Here is a 17,357-nt window from a genome sequence, read left to right on the forward strand (position 1 = left end):
GGCGGGCGCTGGGGTGGCGAGAACTGTGGGCCTACGGCCGGACGCGGTGGCCACGCGACGCGCCGGGGGGGGGGCTGCGGCGGCGGCCGAGAGCCGGCTACGGGCGCCGGACGGCGTGGGCCGCCGGCCGGCCGCGCGGGCCCGCGCTGCCGGCGACGGCGGGCGCGCGACGGGCGCCGGCGCGGGCGCCGGCGTGGGCGTGGCGCCGCGCGTGGCGCGGACGGCGCGCCGCACGGCGTGCGGCTGTTCAGCCGCGTGCCGTGCGGCGTCTACGGACCGTGTCCGGCGCGGCTCGCGCCGCAGCCTGTGCGGCGCAGTTTCGGCGCAGGCTCGATTGGACTCTATGTACAAGCTCCGGCTGCGGCCGCGATCAGATCGCGCGGCCGCGCCCCCGCCCGTCCCGGCCGCCCGGGCCGGCAACGGCCGGCCCGCGCCAGCCTCTATCCATTGGCTCACACGTACACGCCCACGGCGCACAACAGGTACACCAGGCCGAATCTGCGGTCAGCGCGCTCGCGCACCCACGTACCCAAACGCCGCCGCGGCCGGAACGGCCAGCGCGGTCTGGCGGGCAAAGCCGGCAGCGCCCTTGCGGTCTGTGGTCAGCGCGCGCGGCGCACTCACGTACCTGTGAAGCTGAACAGGATCGTCAGGCCAAAGGCTGGCGTCAGCAGGGGCCGGGCCGCACGTACCTGAGAGCAGAAACACGAGCGCGGCCACCAGGTGGTAGTCCGGCGCGATCAGCGGGCGGAACGCGTCGCCCTGCGTCCAGGCTTTCTGGGGTCAGCGGGCGCCCGCACACACGTACCACAAGCGAAACCGAGGAGGCCATGTCGTCGGGGTCTGGAGAGAGGCGCGAGAAGGCGACGTGGACATCGCGAAGTAGGGTTAGGGCGGATGCCTGTTTCCGTCCGAGGCAACCGCACCGGACGGAGCCGACAGCGATCGACGCACACCCAGCGAGCGGCACGGACACGCGAGCGGGGACTAGCGCCAGAGCGATCGAGAGGACGATGACGATGGACGACCTGGGTACGGGCGATGGATGGCGGCGCGGCGGGCGGCGGGGCGCGCGCGGGGACGCAGCTGACGGAGCAGACACAGAGCCCAAACGCAAGGCGTCGTCGGTCAGCTCGGAGGACGAGCCGCTGGCGAAGCGCGTGCGGATGGTGGTCAAGGACGAGGGCGGCGGCGACGACGAGGCCGTCGAGGGCGAGGGCGACGACGGCGGCGACGACGAGACCGCGGCCGCGCGCATCACGGCGTCGACGTTCGAGTACGACGGCGTCACGTACGAGGACAAGGTCCGGCCGGCCGCGATCGAGGAGCGCGACGGGATCATCGAGTTCCGGGTGGTCAACAACGACAACTCGCGCGAGAACCTGATGATCTTGACCGGGCTCAAGAACATCTTCCAGAAGCAGCTGCCGAAGATGCCGCGCGAGTACATCGCGCGGCTGGTGTACGACCGCAGCCACCTGTCGATGGCGATCGTCAAGAAGCCGCTGACGGTGGTCGGCGGGATCACTTATCGGCCGTTTGCGTCGCGCAAGTTCGCCGAGATCGTGTTCTGCGCGATCGCGTCGTCCGAGCAGGTCAAAGGCTACGGCGCGCACCTGATGAACCACCTGAAGGACTACGTCAAGGCGACGTCGCCGGTGATGCACTTCCTGACCTACGCCGACAACTACGCGATCGGCTACTTCAAGAAGCAGGGCTTCACCAAGGAGATCTCGCTGGAGAAGTCCGTGTGGATGGGCTACATCAAGGACTACGAGGGCGGCACCATCATGCAGTGCACGATGCTGCCGCGGATCCGCTACCTCGAGTCGTCGCTCGTGCTGCTGCGGCAGAAGGCCGCGATCAACGCCAAGATCAAGGAGATCTCCAAGTCGCACGTCGCGCGGCCGGGCCTGCGCGTGTTTGAGCGCGGCCCGCGCCAGCTGGACCCGATGACGATCCCCGGCCTGAAGGAGGCCGGCTGGACGCCCGAGATGGACGAGCTGGCGCGGCGGCCCAAGCGGGGCCCGCACTTTGCCGTCATGCAGCACCTGCTCAACGAGATGACCAACCACCCGTCCGCGTGGCCGTTTGCGCAGCCCGTCAACAAGGACGAGGTCAGCGACTACTACCAGATAATCAAGGAGCCCATGGACCTCTCGACCATGGAACAGCGTCTCGAGTCGGACGCGTACTCGACCATGGAGGAGTTCCTTTACGACGCGCGCCTGATCTTCAATAACTGCCGGCAGTACAACAACGAGACGACGACGTACTTCAAGAACGCCAACAAGCTGGAGAAATTCATGACCCAGCGGCTGCGCGACATCCCCGAGTACTCCCACCTGGTGGAGTAGCGACCTGTATATATAGCTAATTGATTGGAGTTTGGCTGCGTGCGCGCGACGCGCTGCGCCACGGAGGCGCGCCGACGCGCCACGGTGCGACGGCACTGATCGTGCCATTGCAATGGTTCGGCAGCGGCTGCACGTACGCCGGCGGCGGCCCCCGCACGTCATTGGCGCCACGGTGGCTGGGCTGGCCGTGGCCGCGGCCGGCCGGCGCGTGGCGCCGCAGGGGGCTGAGCCGGCGGACGGCCACCTGGCGGCCACCGGCGGCGGCATCGCCGCCATCTCCCCGCAGAGGCCCTCCGCGCGGCGCGCGAGCGTCCGTGCGGCATCGACGCGGCACCGCGCGCGACGGCCGCGGCGCAGCCGGCCGCGCCGCGCGCGACGTGGCCACTAATTGGCCGGCTGTGGCGCGGCGCGCCGCCGCACCGCCGGATAGCGGCCGGCCGCCCGAGCCGAGTTACCCGGCCGACCTATCCCCCCGGCCAATCAGCGCGTGGCCAAAGGCCGGCGGCCGTGTGGCGGTGCGCTGTTCCGGCGGGCAATTGTGGCGCAAAGTAGCCTCATAGGTGCATCCACCGACACATGCGCCACAGGCCGCCGCTACGCCGGTTTTCTGGTCGTGATCTCAAAAATTTTGCGTTTCTTTCTCAGCATATTTCTTTTTTCCAGCCAAACCGCTTGCAAAAGGACTGCACATTCGACGCCATGCTGCGAACCTCGATCCTCCGCTCTACCCGCGCGGCCGCCCCGGCCGTCGCCCGCCCGATGGCTGCGCGCCACGCGCACGCCGTCTCGACCCCCGTCCTGGCCGACCTCGAGAGCCGGTGGGAGGGCCTGCCCGTGACCGAGCAGGTCGACATCACCAAGCAGCTCTGGGACAGACAGAAGGGCCCGTGGACGGAATTGACTCCGGCCGAGAAGCGCGCGTGTAAGTGTTGATGGATGGCCCGCGCCGCGCCGGCGCGGGCCGTGTGCCGAGCTGTGCTGACCCGCAGCGTTCTACATCTCGTACGGCGAGTGGGGCCCGCGCAAGCCCGTTTTCCGCGCCGGCGACGGCCTCAAGATCTTCGGCGGCGTCGTCACCGGCATCGCCGTCTCGGTCGTCCTCTTCGCCATCACCCAGCAGTTTGCCCAGCCTGTGCCCGAGACCATGACCAAGGAGTGGCAGCAGGCCGGAAACGAGTACTACAAGGAGAAGAACCTCGAGCCGCTCCACGGCGACTGGTCCCTGGTCCAGTCCCCGTCGAAGCACGCCAAATAAACACGCTCGTGCGACGGCTGCGCGTGGCACCCATCGGCATGCAGTAAAATGTTTCACAACTGTCATTCTAGTCTTAATCAAATACATCATCACCACTCGGGCGCCGGCTCGGCCGGCGCCATCGGCCGGAACCGCGCGTCCCGGAAGAGGTAGCGCCCGTTGCGGAGCGCCTCGCGGAGCCGCTCGGCGACGGCGGCCCGGTGCCGCTCGCGCGCCTCGGCCTTCTCGGCCGCGGCCTCCTGCGTGGACGGGAAGTCGGACCGCCAGAAGCCGACGGGCGACGGCGGCCGCTGCCACGTCGCGCGGTGCCGCGACGCCTCGGCGACCGCCCCGCGCCGCGTGCCGCCGCCGTTCCACGACGGCGCCTGCTCGCCGGCCCCGCCGTCGCCCGCCAGCCGGTAGAACTGCCGTCAGCGCGTCCGCGCGCCCACTTACGTCCGTGCAGCTCCGGCAGTCGTGCCCGTGCAGGCACTGGCGGTCCTTGCCGCGCACGACCTCGGTGTGCGCGTAGTCCACGCCGCCGCTGAACTCGGGGTTCACCACAAAGTCGCCGAGATCCCACTCGCGCTCGCCGGCCCTGCCGTCAGCGCCGCCACGCGCCCACCTACGGCTTCTCGACCGACCGCGAGTACCGGTTGCGGCCCTTGTTCTCGCGCGCGACGTCTGCGCTGATCAGCGGCGCGCGCCCGCCGGCGGGCGCGCTCGCGCGCTTGCCGGGACAGGCGCGCTTGCGCTCGTGCGGCTCGTGCGGCTCGTGCGGCTCGTGCGGCTGGCCGCGCCGCACCCCGTGCGGCGCGCCCCCGTCGCCCGCGTCATGCGCCCCGTGCGGCTCGCGTCCTTCGTGCGACCCGCCGTCGCGGCCCACCACGCGCCCGCCCTTGATCCGCACGCTGCCGGGCCGCCGCCGGTTCAGCGCCGCCGCCGGCGCCTCCTGCAGCGGCCGCCGGTCGTGCTCGCTCGTGTCCGGCTCGCTCTTGACGCGCGGCGACGCCGGCTCCGCCTTGACGGCGGCCGCCGGCTCCGCCGCCGGCTCCGCCGCGCCCGCAGCCGCAGCCACAGCCGCGCCCGCCGGCCCACCGCGCCCACCGTCCGCCCCAGCCACGTCCGGCCGCCGCGCCACAACCCCCGTCAGCGCCCCCGGCCGCCGCTGCCGATCCTTGAGCGCGGCAATGTAGTCGTCGCGCTTCTGCAGCTCCAGCTGCCACTGCTTCACGACCTCCATGTCCTTCGTCCGCCGGTCGACCAGCTGCGCCACCTGCGCCCGCAGCTCCGCGTTCTCCGTCCGCAGCGTCTCCAGCGCGGCCGGCTCCGGCCGCTCCTCCTCTGCCCGTGCCCTGTAAAACTCGTACAGCCGGCGGTAGTAGGCCGCCAGATCGTCGGCCGCCGCCGGCCGCGGCGCGTCCGCACCGGCGTCCGCCGCCGCCGCCGCCAGCGCCGCCGCGGCCGCCACCGGCGCGTCGCCTGCCCGGCTCTTCCAGTGCCGCAGCTCGCTCTCCAGGCCCTTTTTCTGCTCGCTCCACACGCGTCGTTCTGGGTCAGCCTGGCCGCGCGTCCCCTACCTGCTGTGCGGCCGTCGCGCTCGCGTCGGATGCTCTCGGCCAGGCGGCCGAGGTAGAACTCGGCGTCGGACGTGCGCGGCTGCGACGCGGCCGAATCCTGGCTGGCGACCGCGTCCATGGTTGCCGTCTGGGTGGTCGTGCGGCGTCGTTCGCGGTCGCGTAGCCGTGCGCTGCAGCGCGCCCGATCGAGCAGGCACGGCCAAGTCCCAAGGCGGGGCCCTAACCCAGATCAACGCCGCCCACGTCGCCGTCGTGGCCGTGCTCGCCGTCCCCAGCCAGCACACGGCAGCCATCGGACCAAGCAGCACACACAGCGGGCAGCTCATCGGGCAGCACAGCCCAGACAGCGGTCGCAGAGCAAGCGACGAGAGCGGAAGCGAGCGAAGGCGAGCGAAGGCGAGCAGCGACGAGGCAGCCGAGGGCAGCCGAACAGCACAGGCGCAAGCAAACGCAGGCAGAGCAGCAGGCGCAGCATGGACACGGCGTACGACTCGATCCAGCGCGAGACGCTGCCGGACGAGGGCTTCGTGGCCGGCGCGGCGGCCGAGAGCGCGGGCGCGGCCGGCAAGGGCGCCGGCAAGGGCCTGTCGGACGAGGTCTCGGAGGCGTTCCAGACGTTCAGCAACAGCGCGTGGGGCGTGCGGCTGGGCGGGATGTGGGAGAACGTGCGCAAGCAGGGCGAGCAGGCGCTGGACGTGACCAAGAAGGACCTGCTGGAGGCGTCCGAGCGGGCGTCCAAGGAGCTGGCGAGCCTGGGCCAGCAGCTCAAGACCAAGGGCGCGGCCATGGGCGCGGCCGCGCCGGCGGTGGGCAGCGCGGTCAGCGGCGCGCCGGCGCCGTCGGCCATGTTTGCGCTGATCAAGCAGCGCGCGCTGGTGCGCATCGAGGACCTCGAGAAGGTCGACTTCCAGGCGTACCTGGCCAAGGTGGGCCACGAGGTGGGCGACTTCCTGAAGGACGCGGTCACGGTCGAGCCGGACCTGGACTCGGACGGCGTGCGCGCGCGCAACGCCGACGGCGTGGTCTCGGACGTGCTGTTTGACCTGCCCGAGGACATCAAGCGGCAGATCTACACGACGCGGCTGGACGCGCAGCTGCACGCGCTGCACACGTCGCCGGAGCCGTTCCTGACGGACGCCCACGACGCGGCCTTCGACACGTTCGCGGGCACGTTCGACATCGCGGCCCAGACCGACGCCATCGCGGCCGACCTGGAGTACTACCCCGAGCTGCGCAAGCTCATGGAGCGGCTGGTGCCCGAGCAGACCGCGTACGACGAGTTCTGGACGCGGTACTACTTCCTGCGCGACCAGATCGCCCAGGAGGACGACCGCCGCAAGAAGCTCCTGCGCGCGGCCGCCCAGCAGGAGGACAACTTCGACTGGGGCGAGGACGACGAGGACGAGCAGACGACGCCCAAGACCGGCGCCACCGCCGGCCCGCGCGTGTCCAACTCGACCGCCACGCTGGCGCCCAAGGACGACGAGCCGGACAAGGTCGCCAGCTCGCGCCCGTCGTCCGAGGCGAGCTACGACCTCGTGTCGCGCACGAGCTCGCGCGCCGACGTCCGCGCGGCGGCCAAGCCCGCCAAGGACGACGACAGCGAGGACGAGGACTGGGAGTAGCTGGGCCCGCGCGACACGTACACGTCCGTCGCCGCCGTTGAATATGATTTGTGCTAGAACAGGTCGCGCAGCGCGTCGCCGGCGCGCCGCAGCCGCGCGCGCCGGAGGACTGTCTCGGCCGGCCGCTTGGCTGGCCGCGCAAACGTGCCGGGGCTGCACGGCTCGGACTCGCGCGCGAGCAGGAACCCGCGCACGAGCCGCCGAGCGGCCGGCTCCGGCCCGGCCGCGGGCTCACCCGCGCACGGGAGCCACTCGTAGTGCCAGTGGTGCAGCCGGTCGGTCCGCACGAGCTCGACGCTGAGCATCCGCGGCGGCGGCGCGCGGTCCGCGGCGGCCGCCAGCGCCGCCTCGTACCGCGCCGCCAGCGTGAGGTAGAACCGGCCGCCGGGCCGCGCGCCCTCGGCCGCGCCGACCCGGTGCGGCACCCACCGCCCCCGCGCGCTGCCGTCGGCGCCCGCGCCGGCGTACGGGAACAGCAGGCAGTTGAGCTCGACGTAGCGCAGCCGGTCGCGCACGGCCAGCAGCGCCTCGACGCCGTCGCGCGACAGCGTGGCGGCCGCCGTCCGCGACGGCCGCACCGTCGCCACCGTGTCCAGCACAAACACGACCAGGTGCGGCATCTTGCCGTACCGCAGCGCGGTCGCGTACGTCCGCAGCAGCTGGTCGTCGACGATGCTGACCATGCGCGTGCCGCCGCGCCGCGCCGAGTCCGTCGCGACCACGCTGACGTCCGCGACCAGCGCCAGCGACGCCAGGCTCGTCAGCTGCGCCAGCTCCAGCAGCTGCGCGCGGTCGCAGCCCCACGGCACCCGCACGTGCACGTGCACCAGGAACCGCGTGCCCAGCGCCCACGCGTCCGGCGCCGGCACGACCACCCGCAGCGTGGCCACCACGTCCGCCAGCGCGGCCTCCTCCGGCAGAAACTCGAGCCGCACCCGGTGGACCGGCATCGCCGGGCCCCGCGCCCGCACAAACGGGCCCAGCGCGCCCGCCAGCCACCGGTCCCGCAGCATCATCAGCGTCAGCCCGCTGCTGGTCGTTGCCGACGCCTCGTCCCCGGCGTCCACCATCGTGCGCTCGATCCGCAGCTCCGGCCCGACCAGCGCGTGCGTGTAGAAGTCCGGCTCGTGCGCGAAGCACCGCGCGAACCGCATGAACACCTCGAACGTGTCCCGCGTCTGCAGGACGGTTTCCTGCCACAGCTGCCGCCCGCGCGGCACCCAGCCGATTGCGCGCAGGTTGGCCGACGACACGTGGTCGATCTGCCGCACGGCCGTCACCAGCGACGTCCAGTACAGCGTCGGCACCGCCTGCGGCACCCACCGCAGCCGCGGGTCGGTCGCCGACTGCCATTCGAGCGCCTGCTGCCGCCAGCTCGCCGAAGGCCAGATAGACACGTCCACGGCGGCCTGCGGCAGCGCCGCCGACGACAGCGGCTCGAACCCGGACCACGACCGCCCGCGCACGCGCGCCGGCTTGCCGTTTCGTGCGTCTGGCGGCTTGACGGCCGCGCCGGCTGCGTCCGCCGCGCGCTTGTCGTCCGCGCTCTTGACACCGTCCGCGCTCTTGACACCGCCGACCTGCGCCGGCACGTTCGCCGCGCGCTCTTTCATGCGCGCTCCAGGTGGCCGATCGCGCACCCGCTCGTCGTCCGCGGCCTCTGCGGCCGCCTCCGCGCGCGCCGCCATCGACTGCAGCCGTCCTGCCATCGTGCTGCTGTGATAATCCACGCGACACCGGCTCACATCTGGCCCCTATATTTCGCGGACCTGTGGGCCTTGGTGATCCGCGTGCGGACGCGTTCCGCGGCCCTCTGCCTGCTCTCGCGACTCTGCTTGCCTGAGCGGCGATGCGGTTTGACGCGTGCAGAATTTTCGCTGTGGCTAAAGTACAGAAACGCGTCTGTGCGCGCAGCAAACAAGTGTCGCCAGCTGGCCAGCGGCTGGCGGCCGCGCCACAGAGTCGTCAGACACTGTGCCAGATAGCCGTGCCAGCCAGCCGTGCCAGCCAGAGACAGCTGCTGGATCAGGTCTACAGGCTCTCTGCGAGCTGGTAGCATGCTTGAGACAGCATGGACGCCGTCTAGGACCCGTTTGACAGATTGGCCTTGCTAGCTCAATCGGTAGAGCGTGAGACTCTTACGCAAGATATCTCAAGGTTGGGGGTTCGAGCCCCCCGTGAGGCTTTTTTTGCACCCCGCATGCATGCGCCTGCCCGCAAGCACGTTTCGTGGTGTTGCACAGGCTCGTACACTGATAAGCCTCCGGCTGCGAGTCGGTCGAGAGTAGCTCTTGGCAGGCGTGCGCGCACCGGCAGCTTGGCCCGGGCCACCGCAGTCAGGAGAGTCGCCGGCAAGGCCTGATCAGTGTACGAGCCTTTGACGGCCGCTGCCTCGGAACCGCTGCCGTAGGTCAGGAAGATGCCACACGGCCATGTAGTTGCCGGGCGACAGGGAGCTCTGCACCGCAGTGCGTGCCCCAAGATCACCCCGCCGAAAAGATCGCCGGGGGCAATGCCCGCGCCTGCGAAGTACTGTCTTCGGGCCGAGACCAGTGGCGTGTGTGCTGCGGGCCAGCGCGCTCGCACATGCATACACCGCAGATCCACGCGGTAATTCGCGCAGTGACTCTTGCAGCTAAAGATAGATCGTCGCTAGAGATCGACGGGGCAAAAAATGCGCCAGCCCGGAGTCGAACCGGGGGCCTGTCGATGGCAACGACAGATTTTACCGCTAAACCACTGGCGCCTGTTATGACTGAGAGGCACTGCGAGCGCAGTTGACGCGACGCCCGAGTCACGTGATCTAGCGTGTCGCCGGAAACACTACCAAAAACGCGTGCGGGGCAAAAACTCGGCAACGGGGAATTGAACCCCGGTCTCCCGCGCGACAAGCGAGAATTCTAGCCACTAAACTATTGCCGATTTCTATGTAAGCGTCTGTCAGTAGGCGTCGGAATGGGTCGCAGACCTGGCTGCGGAACTTGCTTGGGATGCGTGGCGGACGTGGAACTCGGCGGACGTGGAACGCGGCGACGTGGAACGCGGCGAGGAGAGAACGTCGAAAACCGACGGGGAGCGCGGGTCCAGCCGGCCTTGCTCGCGACGCCATGTGCCGGTCTAGTCGCGGCTCTGTCGCAAATTGCGCTCGATGAGTCGACCGGAGAACGTTGGTGGCTGCTGCGGCGATTCCGGTGGCGGGGACGCCGTTCAGTATGGCGCCGCCGGGCTGCCCCGCGTCCGCCGGCTGCCCCGCGCCCCGCGCCCCGCGAGCGATTATCGCTGCGCCGTGCGTCGGCCCGGCGAGCCGCCCGCCGCCCGTCCAAGCGACGGCAGGCGCCGCGAGTCAGCGGCCGGCATCACGTGACCAGCGCGCCCGTCCAAAAAAATGATTCGACCCAGGATCGAACTGGGGACGTTCTGCGTGTTAAGCAGATGCCATAACCGACTAGACCATCGAACCACCGTTGGGAATAGTCCCCACACATGCAACCTTATGCGCGTCGCGGCGCAGCGCTGCCTGATCGGGACACCCGCAATCGCGCGGGTGACACCTATGGCGCTACGCCGTGCGGGGACCTGACGCCATCGCGGTTTCCCCTCTTGCTCAATAAGGCGGCCAAGCACCTCTCCCCCTAACGTCTCAGCTCTGCGGCCGTTCCCACGAACATCTGCGCCAGCACGCCCTAACGCATGGAGCGACGGATCCTACGACGGACGCAGACACAATGAAGGCGGCGCGAACTTCGACGAGGAAACGGTCCAAGAACGGGTGTTTGACCTGTGTGCGGCGCAAGGTCAAATGCAACGAGCAGCGGACGGTGTGCGGCAACTGCGCGCGCCTGAAGCTCGACTGCGTGTGGCGCGAGCGGCGCGCGGGCGCCGGCGCGGCCGCGCTGGCACCGGCGGGCGTAGCGTCCGTGTCGACCGTGTCGACAGTGTCGACCGTGTCGACGGTGTCGCCCGCGTCGCCGACGTCGTCGCCAGAGCTCCTGGCCGAGCCGCTGCCGCTGCGGCCGTCCGGCGAGCTGCCGCGCACGGACGAGCTCTTCGACACCGGCCGGCCGGACGAGTTTGCGTCCGCGTTCAACTTTGCCAGCTTTCTGTGGACGGATCCCACGCTGGGGTCGACGCAGCGGCTGATGGAGCACGAGCCCGAGCCCTTCGACGAGCTCGGGCTGGCGGCCGCCGGCCCGGCCGGCGTGGCCGGCGCGGCGCCGCTGGCGGAGCCTGCCGCCGGGCCGGAGGCAGCCGCGGTGCCGCGGCTGGTCGTGGCCGCGGCCGCAGCGGCCGACGGCAGCGCGGCCGGGCTCGGCCTCTCGGCGCTGCGCACGGCGCCGCGCGCAGGCGTGTCGCCCAAGGTCCTGATCGACCACTTTCTGTCGTCGGTGGTGCCGCCGATCATCCTCTCGGTGGACACCGAGACCAAGTGGGTGCAGGTCCGGCGAACGCTGATGAAGATGGCGCTGACGTCGCCGATGGTGTACAACTCGATCCTGGCGTTCTCGGAGCTGCACTACTCGCGGCAGTCGAACCGGGTGGCGCGCACGACCGACTACTACAACGCGGCGGCGCGGCGGCTGGACGAGGCGCTGCTCAAGCTGTCGTCGTTCCCGGAGCTGGCAGACCGGATGCTGCTGCGCAACACGCTCTGCGCGATCTTCTTCCTGTCGTACGTCGACCTGATCATGGAGCCGGTCGGGCGCGCGCGCATGTCGCTGGCGTACAAGCGGCTGCGGGACGCGTCCAAGCTGCTGAACGAGTCGGTGTTTGCGCGGCACAGCTGGGGCGCGTTCACGTGCCTCGAGCGCAAGCTGCTGTCGTGGCTGCGGCTGCTGGACGCGCGCGCGTGCTCGGCCGGCGGCGAGGGCCAGCTGCTGTCGGACCTGTCGCCGGCGTTCTGCGGCAGCTGCGTAGACTTCCGCACGGACCGCTGCAGCCGCGCCAAGCCCGCGGACGTGTTCCACGAGCTCGACTCGTCCGCGGACGACCTGCTCGAGACGGACGCCAGCAGCACGTCCGGCGGCAGCGACTCGAGCGCGCCCGGGCCGGACGAGCCCGCCAAGCCGTACGACGACGGGCTGTACCCGGCCGCCGTCGACAGCTACACGGCCATCGGCCGGCCGGCCACGCCGGTCGCGGACCCGACCACGGCCGTCGCCACGCGCCGCGCCAACGCGAGCGACCTAGGTAAGGTGGACGAGGAGGTCGAGGACGTGCTCTACGGCCTCGTGCTCCAGCCCGGCGCGCTGTTCTTCCAGAAGACGCAGTCGTTCATGCGGCGCATCTCGCTGATCGACCGCTGGCACCGGCCGCGCGGCACGGTCGACGCCGAGTTCGAGGTCATGAAGATCGCGGCCGACATCACGCGCGACCTGCGCCGGCTGTGGGACGAGCGGCCGCCGCTGATGGACCACGCGGTCCAGGGCCGGCTGACGGCGCTCCACCTCGGCAAGAAGCTGGCGGCGACCGTGACCAAGAGCTGCCGCGTCTACGTGGCCGGCTACTACGCCAGCTTCATCCACCTGCACCGCGTCGCGTACGTCCAGTTCCCGTGCACGGACGAGGTCCTCAACGCGATCGACGTCATCCTGTCCATGGCCCGGCTGATCATCGCCGACTCGGGCACGCTGCCGGTGTCGATGCTGTGGCCGCTGCTCATGTGCGGGTCCGAGATCAGCAGCCGCGAGGACCGCGTGTGGATCGTGGCGCAGCTGCGCAAGTTCGACAACGCGACCACGAACGGCCGCATGACCGCGGACGTGCTCGAGCAGGTGCAGGAGCGGCAGGAGCGGCTCAAGCGGCGCGAGGACATCCGCACGGTCATGCTCGACGTCTTCAACAGCTCGTTTGCGATCATCTAGACGTGCGCGGCGCGGGCGCCGGCTGACACAGGCGCCGACCTCGGTCTGGCGACGTAGTTTGACGTACGGTAGACAATACAGGGCCGCGGGCCGGGCGTAAGGCAGACTTTTGACGTTCATTACATGATCTAAAGACGTGAGGGTAGACAAAAAGAGGGGGCCGGGGCCGTGCGATGGGGGAGGGGCGGCGGCCAGGCGGCCGCCGGCGGCGGCGCTCAGGCGGCGGCCTCGGCGGCGGCCTCGGCGGGCACGTCCTCGGCGGCGTCCTCGGCCGGCGCGTCCTCGGCCGGCGCGTCCTTCTTGGCCTTGGCCGGGCGCTTGGGCGCGCGCTTCTCCTTGTCGCCCGACGCGGCCTCGGCCTCGGCCTTCTCGATCTCGGCCGTGGCCTTGGCGATGTTCTCGGCGGTCACGCGCTCCTGGTTGTCGACGAACCACTCGATCTTGACCTTGAGCTTCTCGACGACGGCCGGCACGTCGTCCCACGCGGCCGGCACGCCGATCGACAGCTTCGAGAGCTGGTCGATGATCTCGGGCGAGAGCGTGAACTTGTCGTCCTTCTTCTCGTCGGCCGCGGGCGCGGCCTTCTTGACGCCCTTGGCCTTCTTGCCCTTCTTGCCCACGAAGTAGTCGTCCTCGGCCACGTCCTTCTTCTTGGACAGGACCTGCACGCCGTCGGGCAGCGCGACCTGGCGCGCCGACGCCGGCGCGAACGAGCTCTTCTGGACGATGCCCTCGGTCGACGGCTTGAAGGTCGGGTCAAAGTGCGCCAGCAGCGACTCGGCGGTCGCGATCTGCGCCGTGAACGCCGGCTCGGACGCGTCCTCCAGCTTCTTGGCCGCGCGCGCCTGGCGGCGCTCCTTGTCCTGGGCCTCGCGCTCGGCGATGCGGCGCTCCCACTGCTTCTGGCGCACCTCCTGCATGTACTTGCGGTACTCCTTCTCCTGCGCGTAGTACTCGTTCTTGAACTTCCACAGCGCGTTGTACGCCTCGTCCTTGATCTTGCGCGCCTCGTTGCGCTTCTCGACCAGGCTGGTGCGGTTCTTGGACGTCTTGTCGAACTCGGCGTTGATGCCGTCGAGCTCGGCCTGCAGCGTCGTCAGCTTGGCCGCGATCTCCTTGGTCTCGGGGTCGTCGGCCTTGGCGCGCAGCGCCGCGATCTTCTCGCGGTCGGCCGCGATCGACGCCTCGGACTCGCGGAACGTGCCGAACGTCTTGCGCGCCTTCTTGAGCGCGGTGATGTCGTTCAGCATGCGCTTCTCGTCGACGAGCTTGAGCAGGCCCGAGTCGACCGTCGCGTTGAGCTCGGCGATCTTCTTGTCGAGCTCCTCGACCGACTTGAAGTTGAGCTTGGCCTTGGCGGCCTGGATGTCCTTGGTCTGCCCGTCAGCCACCGCCCCGCCACGCCGCCGCCACCGCGCCGCACGCCCGCCCCACGCACCTTGCGCTTGATCGAGTCGTCGATCGTCTTGATCTCCTCGTACACGGCCTGCTTGGACGTCCGCAGCTCGCCCCGCCGCTTGCGCAGCGTCGACAGCTCGCTCTTGAGCGCCTGCTGGCGCTTGGACTGCTCCGAGTCCGTCGACGCCGCCTTGAGCTGGTTCCGGTACGCATCCTGGCCGTCAGCATCTGCCGCCGGTCGCGCCCGCGCCCGCGCGCGCCGCGCGCCGCGCCGCGCCGCCGCGCGCCGCCGCCCGCCGCCGCGCCCGTCCGCCCGCTCCCGCCACGTGGCCCCGCCGCCGCACTCACCAGCTTGTCGTTCTTCGCGTTCAGGTCCTTCTGCAGCACCGCCAGCTGCGCCTCGAACGCCGCCTTGTCCGGCTGCTCGGGCTTCTTGCCCCCGGCCACCACCGGCTCGCTGACAACAGTCTTCTCGTCCGCAGTCATCGTGTCTATAGCCCGCTTTCTGCGATCAATTACTCCTCCAAAGCGCTTGTCGTCCTGAATTGATGAACTTCAACGTCCACGCTACAGCCAATCCTATAGATTAACCGCTCTGTCGATTAAATACTGCCGGAAACCCTTGTGCAAAGACTTTTCCGAGGTGGTTTTTTTTTGATGGCGCCAGACGAGGGCGAACTGCTGGGGCCGCCCGCGTTTATTTGGTCCCTGCGCAGCCCTGGTCCCGGTCCTTTTCACCGCCGAATTTTTTTTCTCGCCGGCGCGAACGCACCTCCGACGTCTTTTCCACACCGATTCGGGCAGCACGCGCACGGCAGCGCGCGAGGAACAGCAAACGGATCGTTGAAGCAGAGCCATGGATGAGACAGAGCGCAAGGCGTCGCGCCTGTGGCGTGTGTACCGCACCGTCAAGGAGCTGGTCAAGGATCGGGTACGTGGCCGGCCGGCCGGCACTGACGCCAGGGCTACGAGGTGCCCCAGGAGGACATCGACATGACGCTGGACGAGTTCCGGTCGCGGATCTGCGACTCGATGGGCGAGCCCCAGTAAGTGCGTGCGCCGGACGGGCTGACCGCAGGCGCAAGCTCATGAGCTTCCAGGCGCTGCCCACGGCCGAGGCGCAGGCCAAGTTCCCCGACCTGGGCTCGATGTGGGTCGAGTTCTGCGACGAGGCGTCGGTGGGCATCAAGACCATGCGCACGTTCTGCATCCACATCATCGACAAGTCGTTCTCGGCCGGGCTGTTCATCTACCAGAACTCGATCACGCCGTCGGCCAACAAGATGCTGCCGACGGTGGCGCCGACGGTGATCGAGACCTTCCAGGAGTCGGACCTGCTCGTCAACATCACGCACCACGAGCTGGTGCCGAAGCACATCCGGCTGTCGAACGAGGAGAAGCGGCTGCTGCTGGACAAGTACCGCCTGAAGGAGTCGCAGCTGCCGCGCATCCAGCGCGAGGACCCGGTGGCCAAGTACCTGGGGCTGCGGCGCGGCATGGTGGTCAAGATCATCCGGCGGAGCGAGACGAGCGGCCGCTACGCGAGCTACCGGATCTGTCTGTAGTGTACATTAGGAAACATGAGCTATATACATCAGATGACGCCGGCGGTGCGCGCCATCTCGTGCAGGAGCACCTGCACGTCCTGCTGGGCGTACTTGGCCGAGACGGCGAGCGCGGGCCAGCCGCGGGCGGCGGCGGCGGCGGCGAGCGCGCGGAACTTGTCCTCGACGCCCTGCGAGAGCAGGTCCGCCTTGTTGCCGACGACGAGCACCCGCTTGCCGGCCATGCGCGGGCCCATCTCGGCCAGGAGCACGCCGAGGTCCGCGGCGGGGTCGGCGCTGTCCAGCCCGACCACGAAGACGAGCCCGGGCGCGCGCTCGATGTGCCGCAGGAAGCCGACGCCCATGCCGCGGTCCTCGGACGCGCCCTCGATGATGCCGGGGATGTCCGCCACCGTGAAGCTCTCGGCGTCGATCCGCCCGGCCAGCTTGATCGTGCCGACGTACGGCGACAGCGTCGTGAACGCCCAGTGGCCGACGCGCGGCGTGGCGTTCGAGATCGCCCGCAGGAGCGTGCTCTTGCCGGCGTTGGGCAGGCCCACGAGCCCCAGGTCCGCCAGCGTCTTGAGCTCGAACCGGAACACGCCCGTGAGCCCGGCGCGGCCGACGGTCGCGAACCGGGGGTTGCGCACCATCGACGTGTGGAACTGCCGGTTGCCCTGCCCGCCGCGCCCGCCCTTCAGCAGCAGCACCGGCGCCCCGGGCTCCGCCAGATCCAGCCCGCTCTCGGGGAAGCTGTCCTCCATCTGCTCGCGCTCGCTCTGCACCGCGTCGTCCTCGCGCTTCTTGGCTTTGAGGTCCAGGAAGAAGTCACGCGACTCGCTGAGCTCCTGGAACCCCGACGAGTGGATCCATCCCTCGCCGTCCTCGACGTTCTCCCGCACCAGCTCCGTGTCCGGCACCTGCGTGATCAGCGTGCCGGCCGGCACCCGGATCACCACGTCCTTGCCGCGCCGCCCGTGCATGTCCCAGCTCTGTCCAGCCCGGCCGTTCTCCGCGACGACGCGCTTGCGCAGTTTGTGCAGCGACCGCTCGCCTTCCACCGCCTGCACGTAGATGCTGCCGCCGGCGCCGCCGTCTCCGCCGCACGGCGGACCCTTGGGCCGGTGCTGGTCCCGGGCAAACGACACGTTGCCGTTGCCGCCGGCGCCGGAAGACAGCTTGATGACCATCACGTCCGTGAAGTTCGAGTCCACCTTTTGCCGGTGCCGGAACGGCTTGGCCGACTCCGCCTCCCGGCTGTCGACGTTTGACGAGTTTGCGCGCGCACAGAAGCTGCCGGCCAGCCGCTGCGCCGTGCCGACGCTACCGGGCCACGGCCGTCGTGGGCTCAGAAGGAAGGCCATTGGACTGGCAATTGCGGCCGCGCTGCCGGATCGTCCAAACATGCTGTCGCTCCGCTGCACTGCCCGACGTCTCTGCCCGACGTCCGCTGTGTCCTGCTCCGATCTCGGGTCGTCCGAGGATCTGGTGGTGTCGCAGCTGGCGATTTGTGCTGTCGACCAGGTCTGGCGTGCAGTGAAAATTCGCGATCTCGATTTTGGGAGAAGTGTACTTAGGCGCCACGCGCTCACCACAGCCGTGCCAGAGCTCTACAGCACGAGCACGGACAGCCCGTCGGGCGTGCTGCGACCTGCCCGCAGGGCAGCCACCCTCGACGGAGTCGCCGCCGGAGGCTCGTGCGCTGAGGCGTGGCGCCCACGGCGGGGCTCCCTCCGGGCCGGGCGGCTGTGTGCGTGA

General features: G+C 69.9%; 10 protein-coding genes and 4 non-coding genes across 14 annotated transcripts; 7 read left to right on the forward strand and 7 right to left on the reverse strand.

Moving 5' to 3' along the window:
• Positions 1-257: 257 nt before the first annotated feature.
• On the reverse strand, positions 258-855 carry V1510DRAFT_414845 (uncharacterized protein). The gene is made up of 5 exons (XM_066933485.1): positions 809-855; positions 693-777; positions 629-661; positions 530-596; positions 258-498 (listed from the first exon to the last, which is right to left on the reverse strand). The coding sequence occupies exons 1-5, from the start codon at positions 830-832 to the stop codon at positions 453-455; spliced, it is 255 nt and encodes an 84-aa protein (XP_066789707.1). The 5' UTR covers positions 833-855; the 3' UTR covers positions 258-452.
• A 158-nt stretch (positions 856-1,013) lies between these two features.
• Positions 1,014-2,357, forward strand: V1510DRAFT_402381 (uncharacterized protein; the record flags this gene model as incomplete). The annotated part of the gene is made up of 2 exons (XM_066932098.1): positions 1,014-1,032; positions 1,099-2,357. The coding sequence occupies 2 exons, from the start codon at positions 1,014-1,016 to the stop codon at positions 2,355-2,357; spliced, it is 1,278 nt and encodes a 425-aa protein (XP_066789708.1).
• A 575-nt stretch (positions 2,358-2,932) lies between these two features.
• Positions 2,933-3,707, forward strand: V1510DRAFT_414849 (cytochrome c oxidase subunit IV-domain-containing protein; the record flags this gene model as incomplete). The annotated part of the gene is made up of 2 exons (XM_066933486.1): positions 2,933-3,279; positions 3,347-3,707. Coding segments are annotated over 2 exons (613 nt in total), but the record flags the coding sequence as incomplete, so codon positions are not given.
• V1510DRAFT_402383 (uncharacterized protein) lies at positions 3,702-5,289 on the reverse strand (the record flags this gene model as incomplete). The annotated part of the gene is made up of 5 exons (XM_066932099.1): positions 3,702-4,016; positions 4,048-4,189; positions 4,221-4,275; positions 4,465-5,142; positions 5,172-5,289. 5 exons carry the CDS (start codon positions 5,287-5,289, stop codon positions 3,702-3,704), a joined length of 1,308 nt encoding a protein of 435 aa, XP_066789710.1.
• A 160-nt stretch (positions 5,290-5,449) lies between these two features.
• V1510DRAFT_414850 (uncharacterized protein) lies at positions 5,450-6,857 on the forward strand. The gene has a single exon (XM_066933487.1). The coding sequence runs from the start codon at positions 5,645-5,647 to the stop codon at positions 6,794-6,796; it is 1,152 nt and encodes a 383-aa protein (XP_066789711.1). The 5' UTR covers positions 5,450-5,644; the 3' UTR covers positions 6,797-6,857.
• V1510DRAFT_433478 (uncharacterized protein) lies at positions 6,850-8,846 on the forward strand (the record flags this gene model as incomplete). The annotated part of the gene is made up of 1 exon (XM_066935517.1): positions 6,850-8,846. A coding segment is annotated over one exon (1,932 nt), but the record flags the coding sequence as incomplete, so codon positions are not given.
• Positions 8,847-8,900: 54 nt separating this feature from the next.
• Positions 8,901-8,981, forward strand: V1510DRAFT_t94. The gene has a single exon. It is a non-coding gene; the product is annotated as a tRNA-Lys (tRNA).
• A 490-nt stretch (positions 8,982-9,471) lies between these two features.
• On the reverse strand, positions 9,472-9,542 carry V1510DRAFT_t97. Its single transcript has one exon. It is a non-coding gene; the product is annotated as a tRNA-Gly (tRNA).
• Positions 9,543-9,646: 104 nt separating this feature from the next.
• V1510DRAFT_t96 lies at positions 9,647-9,718 on the reverse strand. Its single transcript has one exon. It is a non-coding gene; the product is annotated as a tRNA-Asp (tRNA).
• A 464-nt stretch (positions 9,719-10,182) lies between these two features.
• On the reverse strand, positions 10,183-10,256 carry V1510DRAFT_t95. The gene has a single exon. It is a non-coding gene; the product is annotated as a tRNA-Val (tRNA).
• A 1,387-nt stretch (positions 10,257-11,643) lies between these two features.
• V1510DRAFT_414860 (uncharacterized protein) lies at positions 11,644-12,803 on the forward strand. Its single transcript, XM_066933488.1, has one exon. It carries the CDS (start codon positions 12,070-12,072, stop codon positions 12,655-12,657), a length of 588 nt encoding a protein of 195 aa, XP_066789713.1. The 5' UTR covers positions 11,644-12,069; the 3' UTR covers positions 12,658-12,803.
• A 69-nt stretch (positions 12,804-12,872) lies between these two features.
• On the reverse strand, positions 12,873-14,541 carry V1510DRAFT_363635 (uncharacterized protein; the record flags this gene model as incomplete). The annotated part of the gene is made up of 3 exons (XM_066931145.1): positions 12,873-14,033; positions 14,096-14,269; positions 14,404-14,541. 3 exons carry the CDS (start codon positions 14,539-14,541, stop codon positions 12,873-12,875), a joined length of 1,473 nt encoding a protein of 490 aa, XP_066789714.1.
• A 129-nt stretch (positions 14,542-14,670) lies between these two features.
• V1510DRAFT_376434 (RNA polymerase) lies at positions 14,671-15,652 on the forward strand. The gene is made up of 3 exons (XM_066931564.1): positions 14,671-14,986; positions 15,019-15,101; positions 15,134-15,652. Exons 1-3 carry the CDS (start codon positions 14,912-14,914, stop codon positions 15,618-15,620), a joined length of 645 nt encoding a protein of 214 aa, XP_066789715.1. The 5' UTR covers positions 14,671-14,911; the 3' UTR covers positions 15,621-15,652.
• Positions 15,650-17,005, reverse strand: V1510DRAFT_406710 (GTP1/OBG domain-containing protein; the record flags this gene model as incomplete). Its single annotated transcript, XM_066932393.1, has 1 exon — positions 15,650-17,005. One exon carries the CDS (start codon positions 17,003-17,005, stop codon positions 15,650-15,652), a length of 1,356 nt encoding a protein of 451 aa, XP_066789716.1.
• Between the last annotated feature and the right edge of the window lie 352 nt (positions 17,006-17,357).

Source organism: Dipodascopsis tothii (assembly GCF_038497935.1).
Source record: "Dipodascopsis tothii strain CBS 759.85 unplaced genomic scaffold V1510scaffold_10, whole genome shotgun sequence".
Lineage (NCBI taxonomy): Eukaryota > Fungi > Ascomycota > Lipomycetes > Lipomycetales > Lipomycetaceae > Neoaidaea > Neoaidaea tothii.